The sequence below is a fragment of the Mchenga conophoros genome, linkage group LG3, assembly GCF_057382185.1.
Source record: "Mchenga conophoros isolate Kocher_MC1m ecotype Shallow Benthic linkage group LG3, M_conophoros_male_GT1.1, whole genome shotgun sequence".
NCBI lineage: Eukaryota > Metazoa > Chordata > Actinopteri > Cichliformes > Cichlidae > Mchenga > Mchenga conophoros.
In genome coordinates this window covers 2,779,191-2,799,407 of record NC_140528.1, presented here as the reverse complement: position 1 = coordinate 2,799,407, position 20,217 = coordinate 2,779,191, and the positions used below count along the sequence as shown (strand labels likewise).

General features: G+C 43.4%; 2 protein-coding genes across 2 annotated transcripts in view; both read right to left on the bottom strand.

Annotated features, from left to right (window-relative positions):
• LOC146576990 (protein NLRC3-like) overlaps positions 1-20,217 on the bottom strand; it is a 460,027-nt gene that overhangs the window by 349,111 nt on the left and 90,699 nt on the right. The gene's annotated exons all lie outside the window — the stretch shown is intronic.
• The window catches only part of LOC146576992 (uncharacterized), a 24,273-nt gene continuing 5,129 nt past the window's right edge, over positions 1,074-20,217 (bottom strand). Inside the window, exons 2-5 of the mRNA XM_085269674.1 lie at positions 16,982-17,087; positions 8,039-8,803; positions 7,616-7,713; positions 1,074-1,077 (exon numbers count right to left, since the gene is read on the bottom strand). Coding sequence (XP_085125800.1) covers positions 1,074-1,077; positions 7,616-7,713; positions 8,039-8,803; positions 16,982-16,999 — 885 coding nt within the window. The 5' untranslated portion in view covers positions 17,000-17,087. The remainder of the gene's footprint in view (positions 1,078-7,615; positions 7,714-8,038; positions 8,804-16,981; positions 17,088-20,217) is intronic.

The following is a 20,217-nucleotide window of genomic DNA, read 5'->3' as shown; positions in this document are numbered from 1 at the left end:
AGTTTCGACGTTGACGTTAAGGAAGACAACTAAGGTGTACGACGTGCTCTGCCTTAAATCTTCAGCAGCGTTGGAAAATGGAACCTGAGGGAGCGTGCCAAGCTCCAAAAAGTGATAGCGCAGAGGAGGTCCAACGATGGACTTGTGGTTCTGTGAACAGCACAAATGCCAGGTGACTGTAAAATAACTAACAGCACTTTTTCCACAAGTGAAGCCAGTAACTTACTATCCTAAAAGATTAGCTCTAGTTGCTCGTGCTTTACCTCCATGCGTGAGATCAGTATGTGCAGCAGCTTAAGCTGTACAATGTTTCAGGAAATAGTTTATTTCACCTTTTGACATTGTTAGTTCCACACAAGGTAGATGTTTACTACTGCAGACTAAACTTACATTTCTGTCACCTACAAGACACTTGCCTTTAATGTTACTGTTACTCTCACAACCACACATATTACCATAAAGTGGTGCACAATTCTGAATCTGTCAAACCCTTTTTGCCAACGGAGGAGGGCACTTCTCATGAGAGTAGGGAGCGCGAGGAGAAGAAGTGTAAGCCGAGGGATGACTTAATAGATGTGCCACTCGTTGAGGGAAAGGTTTGGTTTGTTGATGATTTGAGTTTTACAACAGCAGAGGGACAGACTAGAACAGGTTTTACTGTAGCAGACAGTGAGAGAGAGTTATCTGTGTAGGACAACTAGCATGTTTCATATTTGCTTGAGCAGCAGAGATGCTAGCTTTAACGGAAGCGTGTAAAGCTGTAGAGAGACAATATACACTGATAGGCAGTATACATTTGCTACTGTACATTTCTTTGTAGTGCAGTGAGTGAGACGAGGTGTGACAACCTCTACAGGGAAACCTGCAGAACACACCAAACTCTTGCAAAATCTGCTGGAGGCAGTGTTATTTCCCAGTAGAATTGCCGTTTGTAAATGTGCAGCACACATGTGAGGGAAAGATCCAGTTGCATTAGGGAAAGTTTTTGCAGATATGATCACAAAGGAGGCAGCAGTAGTTAAACATGGTGTTAACATTTTAGCAGTACAACATCAGCAGACATGTAGGGCCACTCACCTACAGCAGGAAAACAGTTGTGACTTACAGAAGGAGCGAGCTTGCAGGATGGTGTTTATTATCTGTGTGATAAACCAATACTGCCTAATAATTTGTATAAGACTGCTGCTATTTTGAGCCATGGGCTATACCATGTCTCAACAGGAGGGAGATGAGCAGTCGTTATACTCACTCTAGAATTAGTTTATACTTTAGGATTATTAAATACTTTAAAAAAAAACTTTTTGCAGGCAGAGAGAACTAATGGAACAGTAAAGTTAAGATTTAGGAAGACAGGCAGGACATGGTTAGACTGTATAGAATAAGTACATGAGGATTACTCCAACAGAGAATGGTCTGACTCTTTGAGATTATATATGTTAGAGCATTTAGAGTTCCAGTCTTCTGTAGTGATGATAGAAAAGCAGAAGAGAGAGCATATTAGCAGATTAGATGCTTGAAATGTTTAAAAGTAAAGTAGTCATGAGAACAAATGATCTGCCAGATGATTCTGTTTCTCTGCAGGAGCAGAGTCTGAAGTCTGGAGATTGGATGTTGATAAGGCCATGGAGAGGAAGTGCTGGTCCAGTCCACGATGGAAAGGTCCCTATCGGGTGCTGCTGACGACGACCACAGCAGTGAAGATTGCCGGAAGAAACATTTGGATACATCAAGCGCACTGCAAGAAGGTGACACACATCCAGGCCAGCTCGGAGTAAGTGCCAGGAAGACCGGGAACAAAGGGGGGGGGGGGGGGGGGGAGCCTCCAGGGCCCCTCGTCTCAATCCGGTGAAGAAACTAACTGAGCCACAGGTACTCATCAGAATGGCTGGGAATGTGCTGTGCATCTTCTTGTGCCTGTGGACCCTGAGTGGGATGACAGGGAGCGCACTGGAACAGAGCAAACCACACCCAGTACCAGCATGGGTTTTCAACAACTACTGGTGGCAGTTTATGAACACAACCGCTCACATAAACAACGAGACCAATGGTTATGCTTGTGATGCCACTGGCTACACATTCTTCTGGACTGTGGCCATATAGCATCACTGAGAGCGAGACAGTTTGTTTGGTTGCCTTAGCAACACATCCGGGAACACTGCCAACTTTTCAACTGCTCTGAACCTGAATGGAAGGTTGATTCACCAGTAGCTGGGAAGGTGAACTGCTCTGGTAGGACAGACCTGCTCGTCTGACTCAAAGAATATGACTTGTTGCAGGACATTATACAGTTAAACGAACTGGAAACAGGCCAATTGCCTATGTGTATGAAGGACAATGGATTAGCCCAAGTTGGAGATTAACCATGGAACATGGCAACATCACCTATTCTTTTGTCTTTTGCAAGAAGGATGTAAACAGAGAAGCCTTTTGTCTACATTTACATCATGAACACTTGAGGTTTTGAGCCAAGAAGATCAAAACACCTTGATCCAATTTCCTTTACAAAGCTTTTTCTGTGGTGACAACAGGACAGGAGAAGAGTTGTAAATGCAGATAATTCACCAGTTGACTCTAACCCCCACAGGATGCCTACAGTGAGAAGATTTGGGGGGTTGATAGGAGTCATAAAGACGGGTGTTGACCAGGCTGCAGCTTACAAGTTAGCTGAGAGCCACATGGACAAACAATAAAGTCGACTGATGCGTTTAAATACCTATGTCTGTATACAGTTGGATTGTAGAGACATATGATTTTTGAGAATGATGATTCTTCTTGTTTGACCTTTGACATTCAGTTGTTTACTTGCAGAAATACATAATGAATTGCACGACAGGAGTAGATCCGCCACAAGGCTGGATAGCTTGGTTACCGTCTGGTCCTTGGTGGCATCTTCTTTTGAAAATATTAATTCCTGTTTTTGAACTGTTGAGACTGATTTGCTTATGTATAGGATGTAGTTTACTGTGCATGAATGAAATCTACACTGACACTGTCCAAACAAAGGGTGCATAAGTTGAAATTTAAGTATACAATGACAAAAAGGAGGGAAATGTTAAGTCTAATTGTTGAATGTTGCCATTGTGTTTCTTAAATTTGTACAGTCTTAGTTCAAGCAGTAGGATCAAAGCCATTCCTTTGATCCTGACCACCTCTCCAGCCACTCTGTGCTGGGGGAGGTTTTATTGTAGATACATCCTCTCTGAAAGACCTGTTTCTTTTGATGTAAGCTTCCTGGGTTTACGACCCTTTGGTCAGCAGGAGGTCTGACACACACACACACACACACACACACACACACACACACACACACACACACACACACACACACACACAAATTCTCACATAACACACACACACACACATTCTTACAGAAGTTCACACATATACCGTATTTTCACGACCATAAGACGCACTGTACTAAAAGGCGCAGTCTCAGTTATGTGTGCCATTACTGTATTTAACACACACATAAGGCGCACTGGATTATAGGGCGCATACAAGTACCATATGCGTATTTAAAAATAAAGCGGGAGCAAACCTGAGTTCGGTACCTTACTCACATTTCTATTACCGGTAATCGTCATCATCAACAACAACACACAAGCATACAAGTGTGCATATTTAAAAATAAAGCAGGAGCAAAACAAAGTTTGGTACTCACATTTTTATCATCAAACCCATCGAAGTCCTCATCCTCTGTGTCTGAATTGAACAGCTGCGCTAAATCTCCATCAAACATGCCAGGTTCACTTTCTTCACTGTCAGAGTCACTTTCCGTGCCGTGCGGCTCCTCGGAAATGATGGCGGCTTTTGCGAAAGCTCGAACAACAGTGCCAGCAGACATGTTAGCCCAAGCATCTACAATCCATTGGCAAATTGTGGCGTAACTCGCCCGGCGCTGCCTTCCACTCTTGGTGAAACTGTGGTCTCCATCGGTCATCCATTGCTCCCAGGCCGCTCGCAGCCTTACTTTGAACACCGATGTCCAGCGGTTGGAGTTCCTTTGTCAGGCCTCCCGGAATGACAGCAAGCTCACAGTTCATTTGTTTCACTAGTTTTTTCACATCGGCTGTGAGGTGGGCACGCATAGAGTCACAGATTAAGAGCGATGGTGATGCGTGGAAAAAACCACCTGGTCTCCTTACATACACCTCCCTCAGCCACTCTTTCATCATTTCCTCATCCATCCAGCCCTTTTCATTTGCCTTAATGATGATTCCTGCTGGAAACTTCTCTTTAGGCAAAGTCTTTCGCTTAAAAATCACCATAGGCGGCAGTTTCTGTCCATTAGCATGGCAGCCAAGCACAACAGTAAAAAAAGACTTTTCATACCCGTTGTGCGTATCGCTACCGTGCTGGTCCCCTTCTTCTCCACAGTGTGACTCACCGGGATGTCGAAAGTGAGCGGGACCTCGTCCATGTTTGTGATGTGGCTGGGCTGGATGTGTTTGTCGCCGATGTGTTTGCTGCAGTAGGAGCGGAAGATGGCCAGCTTTTCCTTATAATCCGCTGGAAGTTGCTGCGCTACCGTAGTCCTGGTCCGGAGGGAAAAATGGCACCGTTTCATGAAACGAAAGCACCAAGACGGACCTCCTTGGAAATGTTCAATGTTCATCTCTTCAGCTAGTGAAACTGCTTTTAGCCGAATGGTGACCGTCGAAACGCTTCTCCCGCTCGTTCTTTGCTCGATGATCCACCGCTCGAGTCTTTCCTCCAACTCGAGCCACCTCGCCTTATGTCCGCGGAAACTCAGCTGCGTTTTCTTGACCTGTCGGAGCTTGTTTTCCAGCTTCCTCTACTTGCGAACCATCGATTCGTTAATCTTAAATTCTCTCGCCGCTGCTCGATTTCCATGTTCCTCTGTGTAGCTGATGGCCTTCAGTTTAAACTGTGCTTCGTAAGCGTGTCTCTTTGCCATTTTCAGGGTTGTTAAAACAACGATGTCCTGCATAATGCACATACCTGTTCTTTTATACAGGTATGTGCAATAAAGTCAACGCACACTTCACCCTTTAGCGTTCTCATGGTGTTCTCTACTACGTCCTCCTTACAATACAAAGGGCGCACTGCGCTATAGGGCGCGCCGTACTTTTTGAAGAAAAAGACTTTTAAGTGCGCCTTATGGTCGTGAAAATACGGTATACATTTACATACAGTGACTTGTCTTTGTAACCAAAGGGGGTTGCAAGGGGAGGTGTCTTGTAAACTATTGTTTGAAGTTTGTCAATAAAAGGCAGCGAGAGGAGGCCATCATCAGGGTCATTGTCGTGCTAGACACAGATGAGAGGCCTCCCTTGCGCAAGTAATCGATCGATCGACTGTCTTGTTTTCTTCATGATGAATAAGTCTCTAGAATTAGCGGGGCTTGTGGAAACACAGACCCAACAGAAAACTTTAACCTTGTAGACTTCATTATGTTCCAGCTGCTCTACAGACGCTGTGACCTCGAACTTAAGCAGGTCGTAAAGTATGTGCAGCTCAATAACTTCATAATCAGACCCTGTGGTATTTAGGCAGCAGAACAACTAAGAATAACAACTACAAATAATGTTTTTAGGTTTCTGTTGTACTGCAAGGTTCTGTACAGGAGAACCAAACCAAGAGCAAATATTACGTCTCATTTACACCTGAGCACGAAGAGCCATCAACATTTAGCAAATTGAATCATCTTTGTTTAGATGCAAGAAGAATCATATAGAAATGAAAAAGTAGAAATAGAAATCCAGAGCAAAGATATCCTCTAATTCAGCGTAGCACATGTGCAGCTGCTGCGATTCACGTAAGCATTCGGCTCGTCGCTGTTGCAGATTTTTCTCTCGCTGTTCTGGCTCACAGCGCTGCAAACACAAAAATAAATATCCCCAAAGCTGTGAAAGGGAGCTAATTAGTAAGAGTATTGTTACTCTCCGCAGGAGTAGTCCAGCAGTAGAAATCAGTCCAATAACAAGGTGTGTAACATCTAGCAGGGTGACAGAAAAACCCAGGGTAACTTCTAAGGACCTCAACGTCTCTCTCACATTGTGTTTTTTAAACATGCTTCCATTTGTCACTTCAGTCTTTACTCTGAAATACAGGAAGAGAAATCATGGCTGAAACAATTTCTCATGAAACCAGGGGTGTGGTCCAACAGTCAGTTTGGTGAGGAAGGTTCCTAACTGAGAGAAGTGACCCAGAAGTATCTGTGTAGCAGCCACAATGAATCCAGATCATGAGCTTTATTAACTGATCAAAGTCTCTTCTTTCATCTTCTGTATCATTCAGTTTGCATTGGTAATGCCCATTATTGTAATGCTTTTTTAAGACCAGCAAAACTTTATTTCACTTTAGGTTAGCTGGGATAAGTGATGGATGGAGGGAATTTTACTTCAGCCACAGAAATCCTAAACAGGAAGGAGGAGCAGAGTTACAGTGGATCACTATCCAGCAGGGAAACAAGGTTTATTTCAATTTCTTGGCCATGAGTGAGATTTACTGAGTGGGCAAATTAGGGAGACGACACCATCAGATCCTGAGCCCTCCATGTGTTAATCAAGAGACGGCTGCTGTGCTACATCCATAAATAATGAATAAATTAGGAGCTAAAGCTGAAAGGACAGTTTATTTATACCATCTTCACGTGAACACATTCAAGAACATCACAGATGAAGAAACATTAAAAACTTCCACACTACATAAAGCAAGAAAAATGGTTTTTCTTTCAGGTGGTTTCAGAAAAACAGAAACATCAAACAGCTCCAAGACTCTCTTTGAAAGAACTAAAAACCTTTGTTCTCATGGTCCAATCATGAGTGAACTCCCCGATGAAGCCTTGTGTGCTAAAACATGTCAGAGTTTTAAAGGTTAAACATGAGTTTCCAAAACGTTTTGCTGGAGAACAATGAACTATTTGACTGAGTTTCAATCATTTACAGACGAGCAAAACCAGGACAGAGAAAAAAGGACAAAACTGACTCAGTAAAACACAGAAAAGAAGATCCCATGTAGATCTGTATTATGTAGAAGTTCAGCCCAACAACCAGTTCAGTTCAACACAAGTTTAAATGATTCTATCTGAACTCTGTGGAGCCTGATCTCAAGCTTTTTGAGTCTGACACAGAAACCAGAGGATCTTTCTGTGTCTTCAGATTCACTGTGATCCAGTGATGGGAGTGATTTCAGCCCTGAGTGATCACGCTGATGTTTGCACAGAGCAGACAATGAGGTGAATGTTTGGGCACATTGGTAACAGTGAAACAGTTTATTAGTAACGTGGGATCGTTTGTGTGCAGAGTATGAACTGAGATTCCTGAAGCTCTTGTCACACTGGTCACAGCTGTAGTTTCCTTCCATGTGTGCACGTTCATGAATGTTACAAGTACTTGAATGTGAGAAGCTTCTGTCACAGTGTCTGCACTTGTGTGGTTTCTCTCCTGTGTGGACTCGTTTGTGTGTTTTAAGCTGATCTGCAGTGGTGAAGGATGACCCACACTGATCACAGAGGTGCTTTTTAACCCCACTGTGAATCAGTTCATGTCGTTTTAACTCACTTGGTGTGGTGAAGCTTCTCCCACATTCTTTGCAGTATTTCAGTTTGTCTCCAGTGTGTCTACGTTGATGTCTTTTTAGGGTCTTTTGCCAACTGAAAGTTTTTCCACAGAGGTCACAATGAAAGTCTTTCCCACCACCACGGTGATGACAGGGTTGAGAACTGGATCCATCTGTGTCGCTCTGCTTCTAAACAAAGACACAAAGACAGTGTAAGTCAGTCCTTCAACATTTGTATCTTGAACGTCGCCTGAAATAAAGAGCATCTCTGCAGACGTCCAACTACATTTGACTGTTTCAGTTAACACACTCAGTTTACTGGGCTGCAATAACTACAATACTACCACCATAATACTACAGTAATACTAAAATCATAACTGAAAGGAAAATCTGAATAATCACTCAGAGCTGCTTTTCCATGCAGTAGAATTGCTAACATGCTAACACAGTTTAATGAGCAGAGTTGTTCCAAACAGTCAGGCTAAAATGACAAGATAACAATATAAATACATACCTCACAGTAGCTGCACTTGTAGAGTCTCTTTCTGGTGTGGATCTGTTGGTGTTGTCTCAGGTGCTGTGGAGTTTTAAAAGTCTTCTCACACAGGTCACATTGATAAGGTCTCTCCTCAGTGTGGGTAAACATGTGTTGTTGTAAGTGTGCGTCTGTTGTAAAGTATTTGCCACACTGTTCACAGCAGTACACATCATGTCTGGTGTGAATGCGTAGGTGTGCATTTCGGTACCCTCTCCGGCTGAAAGTTTTTCCACACTCGTCACAGCTGTATGCCTTAATTCCAGAGTGGGTAACTAGATGACTCTGTAAGTGGCTACTTTGAGTAAAAGCTCTGCCACACTGATCACAGCTGTATGCCTTAATTCCAGAGTGGGTAACTAGATGCCTCTGTAAGTGGCTACTGTGAGTAAAAGCTCTGCCACACTGATCACAGCAGTATGCCTTAATTCCAGAGTGGGTAACTAGATGACTCTGTAAGTGGCTACTGTGAGTAAAAGCTCTGCCACACTGATCACAGGTGTACGCTTTAACTCCACTGTGGATGAGTTGGTGTTGTTTTAGGGAACGCTTCCAGGAAAAAGACTTCCCACACAAGTCACAGCTGAACGGTCTCTCTCCAGTGTGGATGACCTGATGCTGTTTTAGTTTAGCCCTCACAGTAAAACCCTTCCCACACTCGTCACAGGTGTGTTTTTTCTCTCCCTTTCTTCTGTGAGGTTTGTCGGCCTCCTGAGAGCGCTGACTTCTGGCTCCATGTTGGTCCTGCAGTGACAGAGATACAAACAGAGGCAGTGAGTGAAATGCAGTCGTGGAACAAACTCAACCTTCAAACTCCATTAACACTAGTTTTAAACCTGAAGGTGGAGCGTGGCACCAAACACCTTAAAGGTCTCTTATCCCCACCTGCTGGTAGTTCTAACACATTACATCCAACCTGCTGTTAAAGATAATTCATGACTGTTCAAACACTAAAATCATGCCCATCCCTCCTGATTGTGTACACACACACACACACACACACACACACACAATTTTATAAATTAGATTATTTTGTTGTTTCCTATTACATATTTCTATAATTTGTATAGATTTATACAGAATTATTCAGTGATAATAAATCCTATGTTTGTTTATTCTAAAGGAACCCCGTTAGCTTCCACAACAGATGTTGCTCGTCTTCCGTCAAATACTCACATAAAATATTACACAATAAAGTGGATTCAAGATATCCACATAATTTCACTCTTACATCCACAGTGAGGTTTCACAATTGTTCAAATATAAGCAATCAATAATAATAATAATAATAATAATATTTCTCTGTCAGCCTTCTCGGTTACGAATAGTCTTCTGCTCCTCTGTCATGCGGCGTCCCACAGGGCTCAATTTTAGGGCCACTGCTCTTTTCACTGTATCTATTGCCTCTGGGTTCTATCCTTAGAAGGCATGGGATCTCATTTCATTGTTATGCCGATGACTGCCAACTTTATTTGCCACTAAAACACAAGGATGGCATCTCCATAAAACCTCTCTTGACATGTCTAGATGACATTAAAGCTTGGTTGGTTCTAAACCACCGTGCAGCACGGTGGCATGGTGGTTAGCACTGTTGCCGCACAGCAAGAAGGTCCTGAGTTCAATTCCAACATCAGGCCGGGGTCTTTCTGTGTGGAGTTTGCATGTTCTCCCCGTGTTTGCGTGGGTTCTCTCCGGGTACTCCGGCTTCCTCCCACTGTCCAAAGACATGCAGCTTGTGGGGATAGGTTAATTGATTAATCTAAATTGCCACTAGGTGTGAATGTGAGTGTGAATGGTTGTCTGTCCTTGTGTGTTGGCCCTGCGACAGACTGGCGACCTGTCCAGGGTGTACCCTGCCTCTCGCCCTATGACAGCTGGGATAGGCTCCAGCGCCCCCCGCGACCCTGAAAAGGATAAGCGGAAGCGAATGGATGGATGGATGGTTCTAAACTTTTTACATTTTAATGAAAAGAAAACAGAGCTGTTGGTGTTTGGACCCACTGGTCCCTGTGAGTCCTCCCCTGTTGTTTTAGGATCCCTGGAAGTCTATTTTAAATCTGTTGTTACTGACCTTGGTTTTAAGTTGGACAGTGATTTTAAATTGGACAACCAAATCAGAGCAGTGGTGAAGTCCAGTTTTTATCATTTAAGGCAACTGGCAAGAGTAAAATCTTTTCTTTCGAGGCAGCACCTTGAAACAGTGATCCATGCTTTTATTTCTTCCCGCCTGGACGACTGTAACTCACTTTATGTGGGGGTCAGTGAGTCGTTGCTCTCACGTCTGCAGCTGGTTCAAAATGCGGCTGCACGACTCCTAACAGGAACTTAAAAAAGAGAGCATATAACCCCCGTGCTAGCCTCTCTGCACTGGCTGCCTGTGTCCTTTAGAGTTCATTTTAAAATTCTTATGTTTGTTTTTAAATGCCTTCACAGTCTTGCCCCGCCTTACCTCTCTGAGCTTCTTCATCTCCACACACCCTGTCGGTCTCTCAGGTCAGCTGACCAGCTGCTCCTGGAGGTACCTAGATCCAGGAGGAAGCTCAGAGGGGCGGGGCCTTCTCTATTGTGGCTCCAAAGTTATGGAATCATTTGCCCATGCACGTTAGAGAGGCCCCTTCACTGTCCACTTTTAAATCACGTCTTAAAACCCACTTTTATTCCTTGGCTTTTAACCTCAGTGAGACTTAGTTTCTTTTTTAATTGAAGTAGTTATTTAATTAATGATTTCACTCTTCTTTTATTTGTGTTTTATTTATATCTCATGTAATTTTATTTTACAGTTCCAATGTACAGCACTTTGTGTCAGCTGTGGTTGTTTTAAAGTGCTTTATAAATAAAGTTGATGATGTTGATGATGAATATCAATAACATTGAGGAACATTACACAAATTTCAAAAACAAATCACGTCTTACAATATTTACAACAACTAAAAGCTCTGTAAATCGGCTTTTAAGTGTTCATTGAAGTTTTGAATAATTCTCTAATTTTTTAAGGCAACTTATTCCACTTAAAAGTTGCTCTAAATGTAACAGTTTTACAAAACGTTACTTTTAACTCGAGCATTTACTAAATTGCAGCTTGTTGAAAACTGTGTAATATGATGATGTATTTCATCTGGATACTGCAGCTGAGCAGAATAAATGTGGTGTGTTTAACAGAATTGCTTTCTTTAGAACTACAAGTAAGCCATAGAATATTTTAGCCTGTACAGGAAGCCAAGAAAGGTTATTATGCATGTTATCAATATTAGTATAGTATGAACATCTTCACACTAATCTGGACGCCTTATTCTGGACTAACTGAAGTCTGTTAAGATCTGTCTTATTAGCTGCTGACCAAATGATTGAACAATACTCCAGATGAGACATTACTAGTGCATTAATGACATCTTTCATAATGAAGAAGTGATACACAAAGAGCATTTCATAGCCATAGCTATGCCTTGTCGGCAGAGTTATGTGACATTAGTGATGTTTGTACTTTCAGCGTTAACTTGGTTTTAAAGCCTTTAAAATATACGCCGTTCAATAGTCGACCTTAATCTGACAGAGAATGTGATGATTTTGTGGATAATTAAAGTCAGTCATATATCCACAAACACAACAAGCTGAAAGTCAGTGATGCTGCTCGGTTTGCAGTCCTGAACATCACGGCACAAGCAGGATTCACTGCACCACCACAGACCTGTGATAGCACTATCCCCCTGCTGAACGAGCTGAACACTTTCTTTGCTCGCTTTGAAGTCCAAAACAGCACCACTGCACACACGACCCCACCCCCTCCTGGTGACCAGGTGATGACTCTGTCCCCGGACAGCGTGAGGAGATCCCTCAGCAGGATCAATGCACGTAAAGCTCCGGGTCCTGACAACATTCCTGGTCGTGTACTGAGAGACTGTGCAGTGGAACTCACTGATGTCTTCACAGACATCTTCAACATATCACTCATCCAGGCTGTCGTCCCCACATGTTTTAAAGCCACCACAATCATTCCGGTTCCAAAAAAGTCATCTCCCTCCTGCTTTAATGACTACCGTCCTGTTGCACTTACTCCCATCCTGATGAAGTGCTTCGAACGACTAGTCATGCAGCACATCAAGACTGTCCTGCCCCCCTCCCTGGATCCCTTCCAGTTTGCGTATCGGCCCAACCGCTCAACCGATGATGCCATCTCCACTGCACTCCACTCGGCACTCACACACCTGGACAAAAAAGACTCATATGTTCGAATGCTGTTCATAGATTTCAGTTCAGCATTCAACACTATAATCCCCCAACAGCTCACTCAAAAACTGGTCCAGCTGGGGCTCAACACCTCACTGTGCAACTGGCTGTTGGATTTCCTCACCAGAAGACCTCAAGCAGTACGGGTCGGCAGTAATACATCCAGCACCATCATTTTAAACACGGGGGCCCCGCAGGGATGCGTGCTGAGCCCCCTCCTCTTCACTCTGCTGACCCATGACTGCACTCCATCATACAGCTCCAACCTCTTCATCAAGTTTGCGGACGACACAACGGTGGTGGGTCTCATTAGCAACAGGGATGAGACCGACTACAGAAGTGAGGTGAGACGCCTGGCCACGTGGTGTGCTGACAACAATCTCTCTCTGAATGTGGAGAAGACGAAGGAGATTGTCGTGGACTTCAGGAGAATGCACACCCAACATGCTCCTCTGACCATTGACGGAGCGTCTGTGGAGAGAGTGAGCAGCACCAAGTTCTTGGGTGTGCACATCACAGAGGATCTCTCCTGGACGTACAACACCACAGCACTGGCCAAGAAATCACAGCAGCGTCTCTTCTTTCTCCGCAAACTAAGAAGAGCAGGAGCTCCAGCCCCCATCATGCACACTTTCTACAGAGGCACCATCGAGAGCATCCTGTCGAGCTGCATCACTGTGTGGTTTGGAGCCTGCAATGCGTCCTGTCATAGAACCCTCCAACGCATAGTGAGAGCTGCAGAGAGGATCATTGGTGTCTCTCTCCCCTCCCTCCAGGACATTTACAGCACCCGTCTCACTACAAAAGCCCTTTGCATAGCGGCTGATCCCACGCACCCAATGCAAAGCTTCTTCAAGCTGCTGCCGTCGGGGAGGAGACTGCGGAGTCTCCAGGCCAGGACCAGCAGGCTGAAGGACAGCTTCATCCATCAGGCTGTCAGGAAGCTTAACTCCCTCCCGATTCTGCCCCCTCTCCCCTCTCTCCTCCATGGTCTCACTGAACTCTGTCACACACACACTCACTCTCTGACGCACTCACTGGCCTGCACCAGTTACCAGTCACTTTGTGGAGCAGTGGACTGCCATTACCTCATAAGACTTTGTTGTTACACTATCTCTTACCGTACACTACTAAATCTCCATTTGCACTATTTGCACTACTCTGCCTGGTTTACACTCAATGTCATTTACCCTTACTTGAATATTGTATATTGTATAGGTTTCTTGGTATAATCGTATTGTATTTATTTAAATTTTTACTTTTTAATTATTTTACTTGCATTTCTTAATCACTCTCTTATATTTAAATGTTCTTTTGCTATTTCATCTAGGGTTTGAGAGTAACGAAATTTCTATTCTCTGTATGTCCTGTACATGTGGTAGAATTGACAAATAAAGTTGACTTTGACTGTTAATGTTAGCTGTGTTATATTGCTGCCTCTGTTCGGTGGTGTCGAGCCAAACGCACTTTAACGTGTGTTTGAACGAGCTGACGGTTCACTCGTTAAGCTGAAAGAAAGATGCTTTAATCACAGCAGTCACACATGTGTCCACTGCACCATCTGGAACTCTTCTTGTTTACACTCGTAATAACACAAACACTAAATCCTGCTTCTCTGGTGCTGTTGTGTAGCAGTGTGTACACCTGAGACTGTCACCTGTCTGTCTGTCCTGCACTCTCTCTCTGTTTCTTTCTCTCTGATTGTGGAATAAAAGTATGAACATGTGTTTATAAGTTACACTTGTGTTTGAATCCTGCAGCTTATCACACATTTGATTTCCATGTGTGACGACTGCAAGTGTCCAGAGTGAGGACAGACTGAGGGAGCCACTGCTGCACATCATCTGTGAGGCTTTGCAGCCCTGATGATCCACCAGGACAAACTCAGCAGTGTGTGAGGAAGAGGAGGAGGAAGAGCCAGCAGCAGCTGACAGATGGAGAGAATAGACAGACTGTTCCCTGTTTGTGAAGGACTGCTAGGAAAGTTTAACATAACTGTCTGTGCTGAATCAGTCTTATTAGGTAATGTTCAAATAATGTGATCATCCCAGTGTTTCCAGTGTGGGAGAAAGTACTCAGAGTACTCAGGGCCTTCAAGTTACACACTATGAAAGGCAGCAACAAGTTTAATGTTCAGAAACCTAAAGTCTGTATCAGCAGCAGAATGGAGCTAAAATAAATGCTGGTTTCAGTTCTATGAAGCTTTGAGTCTGTGAAGGTTCTCAGTCATCCAGGTCATCGTAGTCAAAGGAGCTTGCAAAGAAAAGCGTCTGGACTTCTTTAAGTTACTTGAAGACGTTTCACCTCTCATCTGAGAAGCTTCTTCAGTTCTCTCTCTTCACTTGCATACCCACCACGGAGGCCGTGGAGACTGTCAGAAAATGACTACAAGAAGACAGCTCCTTGGAGGACAGGACCAACTTCACAGCCGATCAGATCTGCACACTGTTAGACCTCTGCCTCACCACTACATATTTCAAATACAACGAAGGCTTTTACAGACAAAAACATGGCTGTGCCATGGGCTCCCCCGTGTCACCTATTGTAGCCAACCTTTACATGGAGGAAGTGGAAAGGAAGGCTCTTGGCTCTTTCAAAGGAAGAGTACCCAGCCACTGGTACAGATATGTGGACGACACCTGGGTCAAAATCAAGACACAAGAAGTGGAATCCTTCACTGCGCACATTAACGCTGTGGATAAAAACATCAAGTTCACCAGGGAAGACACAAAGGACAACTGTTTGCCTTTCCTGGACTGCGCTGTGCACATTGAAGAGAACGGCAACCTCAACATCGAAGTTTACCGGAAGCCCACACACACGGACCAGTACCTCCTCTTTGACTCCCATCACCCTCTGGAACACAAACTTGGAGTAATTAGGACCCTACACCACCGGGCAGAACATGTTCCCTCTAAGCCTGAAGGAAAAAAGAAGGAACACACACATGTAAAGGAAGCACTCAAAACGTGCGGCTATCCTAAATGGGCGTTCTTAAAGTCAGCAAAGAGGCACAGAAAAGAAGACCAGACACCAGCGAGGGAGGATAAGAAGGACAGACGCAACAACATTGTCATCCCCTATGTAGCCGGTGTATCAGAAAAACTCAGGAGAGTTTTCTCCAAGCATGACACCCCAGTGTACTTCAGACCCAGCAACACGCTCAGACAGAAACTGGTTCACCCGAAAGATAAAACGCCAAAACACAGACTTAACAATGTGGTGTTTGCTGTACAGTGCAGTGAGGAATCCTCAGATCTCTACATTGGAGAGACCAAACAGCCACTTCACAAGCGCATGGCACAACACAGAAGAGCCACCTCCACAGGACAAGACTCAGCAGTCCATCTGCATCTTAAGGATAAAGGACACTCTTTGAGGATGCCAATGTTCACATTTTGGACAGAGAGGACAGATGGTTTGAAAGAGGAGTGAAAGAAGCCATCTATCATCTATGTCCACTGTGAGCGACCATCTTTGAACAGAGGCGGGGTTTACGACACCAACTCTCTGCCATCTATAATCCAGTTTTGAGATCCCTTCCCAGACGCCTTAACGCCCACTCACATCCTGGGCCATCTGACCTCAGGAATTCGCATGATAAGGTGCGGCCAGGTTTCACAATGAACTCACCCGAAACTCTGGCTGATTGGGACCCACACCCAGTTTCACACCTTGGCTCAGGTGATTAGAGGATCATCAGGGGGTCCTTTTGTCCCTCTGTGGGGGGTCACTCCCACTAGGTTTATATCTGGGACTCTCCACCATTTGACCTAAGAACTGAAGAAGCTTCTCGGATGAGAGGTGAAACGTCTTCAAGTAACTTAAAGAAGTCCAGACGCTTTTCTTTGCAAGCTCCTTTGACTATGAAGCTTTGAGTATTTTGGATCAGTAGCTGCTGTGTTTGTTGCATCATATTGCTGTAACTGTTTATATGCTTTATATATTCTGAGCTAAGTTGATCTATAGTGTTACATCATATTCTATAAGGATGTTATGTGTTTGTAGACTTTCTGCCCAGTTTGACCCATTTAGCAGAAGTCAGCCTGTTTAAGGCTCTGATATCTATTCTGTGTGACTTAAACCAGTTATGACATGGTCTGATTTTCTCACCTAATAAAGGAATATTTCATATATCAGTCTACTCTTCATTCTATCAGACACAGTTATCACAGCTCCTACATTTGCTTTTTACACATATATGTAAGCATTGAGCCAAATTTAGTAATGCCAACAATATAATAACTATAATATTGGCCATATTATATTTACATTACCACAGTGAGATGACTTTAGTCTCATGAACAACATCAGCTAATTGTTATTTACAGCTAATCTTAAACGACTGTTCAGCACAGAAATGAAGCCCAACAATCATGTTTCACAGTCCTGTGGTCTCAGCCTCAGATACTCATCAAATCACACAGAGCTCATGTAGAAACAAATGAACTAAATATGTTCTCCTTCATTTCTGTCAAACAAAGCTGTATGAAACGTTTCCAGCTGTTAGTACATAAACACATAAACAACAGCTGCTTGTTTCAGTGAAAATACATTGATGGCTTTTTAATAAAGTTGTGCAGCTGTAAAGTATTTTGTCTGGTGTCAATTCTATCGTCAGCTACATCGTTATGGCAAATGTTCAGATGTATATGGTGATAAATATCTTTGGTCATATGGTCCTGCTCTGTCTGTCACCTTCTGTGTTGAGCTCATTGTTTCCTCTGTAGTGGCTGAGCTGAGTCCAAGTAGCTGAAAATGTTCCTCTGCTGCTCCGTCAGACTCTCCTCCTCCTGCTGATCAGCTGGGACACAAAACAGATCTTTGTTAGGCTCCACACTGCACTGAAGAGTCAAAGTGTCTCATATGTTCATCTGACAAGTAAAAGAACACATTTTTGTTTCCCGAGGTGGGCAACTTGTTGGAAACAAACACAAAAGCTTTGAGCACTGATACCTGCCATTGCTGCCATTGAAAGATGCAACGCCAGCAATGTGGATTGGTTTGAGTCTTGACAATCCACATTGCTGGCATCTTTCAATATGTTTGAATGCACCAGTGTAAGTGCAGCCACTCAGACTCAATGTGTTCATAGAAACAGGTGCACATGTGTCACGAGTTCATCCAGCAGTAGCTATGGCACTTGGCCACAGGGGGCAGCAGGGGACTGACCTGCATTTGAGACTGCTCCAGCTGCTCTGTGACAGTCAGTAGATCTGCTACAAATTGCAGATCATATGCAAGTTTTGGAAATGACATTATAAATATTCCTAACTTAGCCACGGCAGCCATGTTGATGTATTACCTATATTGGCTGAAAATGTTCATTTGCAGAGAAAAGACACAGGCAGACTGTGCTTACAGGACAACAACAACAACAACAATCTTTATTTATAGAGCACATTTAAAAACCAACGGCATGCCAAAGTGCTTAACATAGAACAAATTAACACAAGTATAATCAGAGTCATAAAAATAAAAGTGTAGAATTATGTTCACAGGAAAAAGCCACCAATAGAAAAAATATAACTACAGCACATAGCTATAGCACAATATAACTGTGCCATCAACACACAATGGGGATAAGACATACACAGCGCAAATAAAAAGCAAGATAGGAAAATTAGTAAAATAAATCACTGCAGACAAGGCCAGCATTTAACCAGTAGAAAACGCAAGATTAAACAAATACGTTTTAAGCCGTGATTTAAAAGATTGAATAGAGTCAGACGCCCGAATGCCAATGGGAAGGTTGTTCCACAACTCTGGTGCGGCCAGGGCAAACGCTCGATCACCTCTAGACTTCAGCCGAGATCTAGGCTGCACCAACAGTAACTGTGAGGATGATCTTAAAGCCCTAGCAGGACATATAAGCTTAAGAGTTCCTTAAGATAGCTCGGTGCTGTGTTATTAGTGATTTTAAAAGTAAACAGCAGAATTTTAAATTGGATACGGTATTTCACAGGCAACCAGTGCAAATCAGCTAGGACGGGAGTAATGTGGGCAAACTTCTTAGTTTTGGTTAGAATGCGTGCAGCAGCATTTTGGACTGTCTGTAATCTATGGAGGAGGGAGAGTGGAGTCCAAAATAGAGTGAATTGCAGTAATCCAGCCTCGAAGTTACAAAGGCATGGATGAGTTTTTCCAGGTCTTTATGCGGGATATACTGCCTGGCCTTAGAAATAAGGCGGAGTTGGTATAAATTGGATCTAACAACAGCAGACACTTGTCTATCAAGTTTAAATGAGCTGTCAAGTAACACGCCCAAATTCCTAACAGTGTCGGAAAAGGAGCTAGTGAGAAAACCAAAAGCATCACGAAGTTTGGCACGAAGGACGTCACTGCCAAAGACCACAATTTCAGTTTTCTTATCATAAAGGATAAGAGTATTTGCCAGGAGCCATTGCCTGACCTCACACATGGACCCTCGAAAACTATTCAAGGACAAAGCTAGGTCATCATTTAACTCAAAGTAGATCTGAATGTCATCAGCATAATAATGAAAAGCGATGTGATATTTCTCAAAGATAGCGCTTAATGGAAGCATGTACAATGAGAACAGAGTAGGGCCTAACACAGATCCCTGAGGGACACCACAACAGACAGGTACAGCAGAGGAAGAGGAAGTGACCAAGTGAACCGAGGAGAGCCGATTGGACAAGTATGATTTAAACCAATCCAGGGCAACACCCTTGATGCCTACAGTGTGCTCAAGTCTCGCCAATAGGATTTTATGATCAATCATATCGAAAGCCGACGATAAATCCAATAGCACTAGGACCGAGGAGCGTCCATTGTCAGCCATTAGTAGAAGGTCATTGAGAACTCGGAGCAGCGCTGACTCAGTGCTATGATGTGGTTTGAAGGCCGATTGGAATTTAGCATTAATGCTATTCTCATCCAGGTAGGCCTGGAGTTGAAGCAACACTATCTTCTCAAGAATTTTGGCCAAGAACGGAAGCTTGGAAATCGGCCTATAGTTCGCATAATCATTATAATCGAGGTTCCTTTTTTTAAGAACAGGCTGAATTATAGCATGTTTAAAGGCTGATGGTACGCAACCAGAGAGCAAAGAAGAGTTCAAAAGGGACAATATACTAGGTCCAATTGCACTAAAACAGTCCTTAACTATACGAGATGGAAGAACATCATATACGAGATTAGTATTGTTCAGTTGTTCAACCAGACGCTTAAGAGTAGGGAGTGAAACGGGTTCAAACTGATAGAAGGAAGAGGAACAGTCAGGGGTAAACGCAGGGCCTGTCATTAAAGGAAGAGCAGATTTAAGAGATGAGACTTTATCTAAAAAATAATTTAAAAATTGTTCGCAAAGAACCGTGGAGCACGGCAGCGGCATAGTGGGGCAGGGGTTGACCACAGAGTTAAAAATTTTAAATAAAATTCGAGGATTGTTACCATTGGTAGAGATAATTTTTGAAAGAAAAGCTGCTTTAGCCATTTTGGCAGCAGTTTGAAACTTCAAGCGACTAGTACGTAGGATGTCGTAAGATGCCTGGAGTTTATCTTTCCTCCACCTTCTCTCATCCCGCCGACACGCACGTCGTAGAGCGCGAACAGAGTCACTTAACCAACATTGTGAGTAAGTTCTGGGGCGCTTCATTTTAATAGGTGCCACAGTGTCGAGGATGGAGGAACATGTAGTTAACAGGGTATTGGCAAAATTCTCAACCATATGAGGGGTAAGACAATCTGACGTAATAGATGCAGAATACACAAAAGAAGCAGAGAATTTCACCACAGTATCAGCATTAACAGTACGCACATCACATAATAACGTTACATGTTATTATGTGATGTTACTGAAATCATCATGAATAACAGGAGTGGTAATTTCCTGTAACTTTGTGTATATAATTTGGCATTTCTTACTGATGCAGGCCAAAAATAAATACATAAACTGAGCACCTGATGGC